Source organism: Diorhabda sublineata, chromosome 1 (genome assembly GCF_026230105.1).
Source record: "Diorhabda sublineata isolate icDioSubl1.1 chromosome 1, icDioSubl1.1, whole genome shotgun sequence".
Taxonomy (NCBI): Eukaryota; Metazoa; Arthropoda; class Insecta; order Coleoptera; family Chrysomelidae; genus Diorhabda; species Diorhabda sublineata.
In genome coordinates this window covers 29,113,382-29,120,550 of record NC_079474.1, presented here as the reverse complement: position 1 = coordinate 29,120,550, position 7,169 = coordinate 29,113,382, and the positions used below count along the sequence as shown (strand labels likewise).

Below are 7,169 nucleotides of genomic sequence, written 5' to 3'. Positions count from 1 at the left end.
GGTGTAAAATCAACTTTAATGGAGACAGTAAGAACTATTTACACGAAAGTTTATTGAAAAACTAGTGTATTTTGGATATTTCGTGGATTATTCCTGACCATGAGGTGTTTGAGCATGTTCATCCGAACACCAATACGATCAATGAATGGGAGCGGCAATACAAACTAATTTTTTTTAGCAATCAAATATATTTTTATTCCAAAATCGATAAATTTTAACTGATTATATTATATGTGTATAAAATAAAAAATTGTTACACTGAAGATTCGTCTATGAAACTGGAATAAATTATAATTCCAATTACACAAATTTATTTTATTTGTGATTAAAACATTCGGTATTTCATTTTCTCATTCCTCTGTCTCTAATTTCGAATATTCAGCTTGCGTTTTGATATCGCCCTCACAGACTGACACATCACATATTTCTTTGTTCGTATCGTGTAGACTCAAATACGCAATTAGTTGATCTGCCAAATAAATCAACTGAAAAATTGAAAACAAACAGAATTAAATCGAATCGAATACCAACAATTGATAAAGGAAAGTCCTTTATTAAATAGTCTGAATAAATCTACACGAGCAATTTTTTAATATTAAAAATAAAAAATATCTCTTCCAATAAATGTGATATTTTTCAAACAATGCACTATATTGTACTCCTATGATTCACATATACGAGGGCTGATTCGTTAGAGATGTTCCACATGACAATGTCTTTCCAGTATGTTATTTGATACTATAGATGTATCGACCAAATCTTCGTGAAGTAGCGTTGGGGTGAATTCATCTTAACCCATGTATTCAGTCCCCGCTCATTGCTCGAGACGATCCTGAGTTGTGACCTGAAGCTTTTATTGTATATATGCTTCAAAAACTTCAAATATAACGTAATGATAGTCATACCATCTATTTACTTGTCTAATAGTCATCCATTTTCGCAAAAATTCATACCGGCCAGGCGATGAATTTATCAACTAGTCGTTTGTAGATGGGACTAGACAAGTTTAGGAAAGTATTGATGAACGGAACATTACCGTTATTGCTTTATTTTGATAAACGCGATATTGATGATTTTGGAAGTTGAAAAAGTAGATACGCTTCAACAGCGCTAACCTTCTTGGTTTCTATTATGAGTCTATAAATACATAAAGTACATAATAGGTTCAAATGTGAGCCATGTCATTAATACTTATTTGAACTTCATTAAGCTTAATTCCACGAGATGGTTGCTGATTCCTCACCGAACGCTTCCCCAGGTGGTGGATAGGAGAACGCCTTCAAACTATTAGTAGCGTCAGAGAAATTTTGCTTGAGATAAAACCAGCTTTAGGGGGAGGTTGATGTACGAATTTAAACTTTTATCCGACTAGCCCCTGTAAAACGAGGAGGGGTGGTTTAGTGAGGGTGCACGACTTTACTCATAAAGCAAAAGATTTAGATTAGGTTAGATTACATTAGGTTAGGTTAGGTTAGATTACGTTAGATTACGTTAGATTAGGTGCGGTCAGGTAAGGATAGGCTAGATTATGTTAGGTTAGGTTATGTTCGATTACGTTAGGTTAAGTTAGGATAGGTTAGGTTGGATTAGATTAGGTTAGTTTAGGTAGGTTAGGTTAGATTATATTAGGTTAAGTCAGGTTAGGTTGGTTAGTTATTAATAACTTAGTCCATAACATATATAATACAGAAATAAATCTTTTTGATGATTTTTTCGCATTTATATTGTGATTTTTAATAAAAATCTTTGGAGGCATTAACTTAGAAAAGCCTATTTGATTTAACATAAAACAGCCTACAACAGCATCCATCCATTTTGGTGAGCTTACAGCTCTAAAAATACTGCATTCATCGATCTGTAGTCTTCTGATCACACTACATGATATACGGACCTTATTTGATTAGGTTTTGTGTACCTGACTATGTTTGCTCTGTCGTAGAGTATGGTGAGTTAGGCATTGAAGAGACTTTTCTATTCTCCAATTTTTTGATTCCAAATTATATTGACAGGGTAAAAGGCTCAATATCCTTGATGCTTGATATGACTTTGTATATTTTGAATGAAGCAAGCCATATTTCATGAGTTGAAGAGTACTTCGTGATAGAGTAAAAACCTTTTTAATATAAACTTGAGTTATTATTAATGGTTTCATAAGAAAAAACTATTGAATCCTTCGGCTGTTTCCGATTTTTCTCTTTCTCCTTAGAATTTCTTCACTCATACTCATGTTCATAACTGACTACCCTCAAAATTTAAAACAGTCCGTGGTTATCGTGTTCATTTTAAAGCTTTTAGTAGAATTTCATCGTTAAACGTTTTTCAAATATTTAAATATCTCATTAGGTTACCATCTTTTCCATTTCTCATTTCTTACAGTCAAATCCCCCATCAAATATCTCTCAATTGCGAAGTCTTCCTTTTAAAAATATATATTCACACAGAACATACTTACCTCATTTGTATAAACTGTGTTATTCTCCATCAACCTTCCATATCTTTCCATCAAACCTATCGCCTCTTTTTCACTACCAAGTAACACACAACATAATGCCATATTAACAACAATGTAAACATCATCTGGACACAAACTTAATGCTAATCGGAATGCTTTAACAGCATTGTCTGGATCTTTCAATTCCAATAGAGTAACTGGAAAATAAAGTATATCGTTTCTATTTTTCTCTTATGAAATAAGTAGTTAAAAAGTAAGAATTACAGTATTAATTGAGTGAGGGTTTCATCACACAACCATTTAACCCTTGACCCGCAAGTCAAGTTTTGTTCACATGAGTTTTCTCACACATATGACCGCGCACGAACCCTCTGCATAACGATATATTCATAAACGTATTACGAAGTTCTCGACAGTTATGAGTCACCAAACTTTCGACAGACAAGTCTTGAGCAACGTTTACATTGGTATAGTAAATGGATTAGTAGTTTGTACCAATAACTTGCAAGAGAAATACTCATAACCAACGTGAATTTTGAAGATAAGTGGTAAGTTGTATAAGTAATTATACAAGTAGCGAAGACTGGGAAGTAAAAGTCTAGTTACATGTACGAGTATGGTCCTAGAAGTACTTAACCTAACCTAGAGATAGCGGTAGTTCCTTGAAAAATACCACTGTATTAAAAAGTATAAAATTTATATAATACAAATTTGAAGATGCCAAGTAGTTTAGTATTTGTGTAGCAGCTATAAATAGTGAACGATTTCAGTGAATTTGTAAACATGGAAATATCGTTATGTGTTACAATACTTTTATTTGAAAGACATTTGCCCAACCAATATAAAAGCTGAACTAGAATCTACTCTGAGTAATACTGCTCCTTTGTTATAAACAGTAAAATATTGGGTAGCAGAGTTTAAACGAAGTCGTATGTCCTACGAATTCCAGCTTTGCAGTGGTCGAACAAACGAAGTGACGACTCCAGAAATGTTGAAGAAAATTCGTATATGATCGTCGACTGAAAGTGCGCGAACTAGCAGACATAGTACTCTATTCAAAAAGTGAGATACATCGCTTTAAATTGAAAATTTTGACATGAGAAAGCTGTGCGCAAGATGGGTGCCACATTGCTCACAATGAAAAAAAAAGAGCGTCTTGAAGATGTTTCCATCGAATATTTGGCAATATTCCACAGAAATAAAGCAGAATTTTTGCGCTGCTTCATAACAATGAAACGTGGGTTCATCACTTTACACCCGAAACAAAAGAACAATCAAAACAATGGACTGAAAAAGGAAAACCGGATACAAAGAATGCAAAGACCGTTCCATCTGCAGGCAAGGTCATGGTGTCGGTTTTTTGGAATGCGCGTGGGATAATTTTCATTGACTATCTTGAAAAAGGAAAAACTATCAACAACGAGTATTATGCATACTTATTGCAACATTTGAGCGAAGAAATCAAGCAAAAACGGCCGCATTTGGATAAGAAGAAAGTGTTGTTTCATCAAGACAATGCACCAGCTCCCATATCCGTTATTTCAATGGTCAAAATTAATGAATTAAAGCTTGAATTGCTACCTTCTACCCTATTAAAAAGAAATGGCTCGGTGGTCAAAAATTTTCCAACAATGGAGAGGGGATGTTGGCAGTTAATGGCTATTTTGAGGAGCTTGACTATTCTTATTATAAAAGGATATTGTACATCGCTAGGAAAAGTGTATGGTGCTAAAAGGAAATTACGTAGATAATTAAATATATGTTTTACAAAATTTATGTTTTCTTCTGGGACCATTCGCTTACGCCTTTCTACAAAAATTCATACTAGCTAGACGTTAAACTTATCAACGAGTAGGGTGTAGATGAGACTAGACAAGTTTAGGAAAGTATTGATGAACGGATCGGTGCCGCTGTTTCTGTATTTTGAAAACTGTGATATTGATGATATTGGAAGTTGTAAAAGCTGCTGAAAATTTCTGAAACCATTTTCTATTGCTAAAAAATTAAGCAGCAGCAGCATCTACAACAACATTTTTACAAAATAAACAGCCGGACAAGAAACTACAGTAACGGAAAAACCCTACCATACACAGTCAGCGTAAATACCTCAAGGACTCACCTACAGAACACATATTAGTCTAAGAGCTGATCGCCACTTCGACTAAGGTACTTTCACAAGGCTGAAACTTTTTCTATATGTTATTTAATATATTTAAAGTAGAAAAATGAACTTGTGGCTTTATTTAAAAAAATGTATCTTCACAAATCTGGCTTTCGAGTATATTTTAAATTAGACAATTTTGAGTATAAGAAAAAAATTGCAAATAGATGTAATATTTTCTTTAATAGTTAGATTTTGAAGATCGTACCAGCCGTCTTAGCAGCTTTCGATCCATTTTGCAGATACTTGTAACGGAGCAAATCATCTGGCAATTTTTTATACTCAAAATAGTCTGATTAAAAATATATTCGTAAGCCAGATTTGTGAAAATACATTTTTTTAAATAAAAAACAATAGATATTGTTGCAAACGCGCTAATCCTGCCAGAAGTTGATTTTTCTACTTTAAATATATTAAATAACATATAGAAAAATCTCCGACTATATCTTTACCAAAAGTAAACGACTAGAAATTGAATTCAGCAAACACTATTAGTTACTAGGAAGTCAATCATTGCAAGCTAAAAAATCTTTTTTAAATGTGTATTTATTTAGATTAAGTTATATTAGTTCCTAAATTCATCAAAGAAAACAATGAGGAATGATGTTTTTTATATGGGTACTGATTTACTGATTGATTAACATAACAAAAAAATTTTCATTTATTAATACTATATATATTATAATACAATTCAATCTGTCACTGATTTGTTTTCGTTTGTAAAGAAAGGTTCAATAAGGCAGGATTAACGTGGACATTATTCTATGAAATTTCATTCCAGCTAACAAAAAGTTCCTCCAATCAATAAAACAGTTGATGATTATCTTTCTTTATATATTATGAACGATTTCACTTTCAGTGTTATGACACGGCGCGCAGTGATGACAAAAAAGAATACCGTTAGCCCATTTTTCAATGTTTTTTTCTTCGTAAGCAGTTTAGCAAACATTCCAGTATCCCAATGGCCCGATTAAACGAACTTTTCTCGAATTCTGGTTTTGAGGTCGAAGGATTTGTTTTCAATTTTGAATCGTCCATGTCGGTTGTAAATCGTATTCTTTGATCGCACCTCGTATCGAAAAATTAATAAATCAATTGAGCGACACTATGCCAAGTTAATTGAAATTTCAAAAGATGAGTTCATAGTTATAGGGATGAATGTGAATGCTGAAATTATATTGACGAGCATCGCAGATATTGAGTAAATCACCAATTTAAAAATCTTATTACAGAAATATAAATCGTCGGTTTGGACCTAAAAGTCATTTAGTAACAAAATAAATTTTTTTGAGGACAAAAAAACGAGATTACTTTCATTAAAAATAGGAAAATGATAAATCATTCAAAATTTCCATACAATTCCATTTTTTAAATTAAGTTATCTCATTTTTTTGGGTAATTTTATACTTTCGCGGTCCCCTCGTTTTTTTTTGTTCTAGTAAATCGAAAAATCATCCGATTTCGATAAATTTTATTTCAAAATATTCGTTTCTACGGTCTTTTTACGGTACCAAGTGCTCTAACGTTCACAATTCATGTAATGATAAAACTCATCAAGTAACTATGATGAACTTTAACTTTGATGAAGTTTCTCAAAAAGTTAAATAGTGAATTTTCACATTCTCTGATATGTATTTATAGCAGTTATATTCACTTGGTGACTTTTTATACTTATGGGAAATGATGATATCAACACACAATGACTTTTGGAAACAATGGCACTTTCACCTCCAAGCCAACGAAATTTTCAGTCGCTGAATCGGACTTTTTTTAATACTATCAATATGAAACCTAAAAGGTATAAAGATACTTGAATTGCCTGACCAGGCAATGTTGTTATTAAAATAAAAAATTAGTTCAAGTAACATCAATTTATTGAATTTACTGAAAAATATATTTCTACTAACCTCCCAAAATGGTGAAAGAGTCTGCTATATCAGGTCTAAGATTCACAGCAGCGCACGCGTAATTGAAAGCTGATGCCGGCTGTATGGTTGCTAGATGACAGAGGCCTAAATTAAAAAGAACTCTCCAATTCAACGGATCAAGCCATAAAGCTCGTTTTAAGCAACTTATAGCCTAGAAGAGATAAGTAGTAGGGTGTTATTTTTATTAAAATGTATTCGTAATCTCTTATAGTCTATTTTCATGTACAAGACAGTCATAAAACCCAATTTCTACTCCAAAACTTATTCCCTTTGGGTTGGATATGATTTTTTCCTCAAATTTCCATAAATTCACCTCAGCTAACATAAGTTTCTGGTCTGTTACTGGTCTTTTATGAAGACAAGCTGTATAGAATAATAATTTTACAGGCTAATAGCCATGTATATTAAAGATTACATAGCCATATTCATATATTCAGATTCAATAAGTACCTATTTGCCAATAATGATTGGAAATTTTGTTTTATTTTAATTCCAAGTTTTATTTTATTTAGTGAAGAGGTCCAAGACGTGTATTTTTAACAATTTAGTCCAGTTGCAACTTAAAAAGTGCAGTGTGCAGTCTATAGTGCGTTCCATGTAAATATTATGGAAAATTTGGTCCGGGCTA

At 32.5% G+C, this 7,169-nt stretch overlaps 1 protein-coding gene across 1 annotated transcript in view; it reads right to left on the bottom strand.

The window, feature by feature from the left end:
* Window positions 1-236: 236 nt before the first annotated feature.
* The window catches only part of LOC130447461 (Bardet-Biedl syndrome 4 protein), a 39,924-nt gene continuing 32,991 nt past the window's right edge, over window positions 237-7,169 (bottom strand). Inside the window, exons 8-10 of the mRNA XM_056784295.1 lie at window positions 6,521-6,692; window positions 2,453-2,649; window positions 237-485 (exon numbers count right to left, since the gene is read on the bottom strand). Coding sequence (XP_056640273.1) covers window positions 351-485; window positions 2,453-2,649; window positions 6,521-6,692 — 504 coding nt within the window. The 3' untranslated portion in view covers window positions 237-350. The remainder of the gene's footprint in view (window positions 486-2,452; window positions 2,650-6,520; window positions 6,693-7,169) is intronic.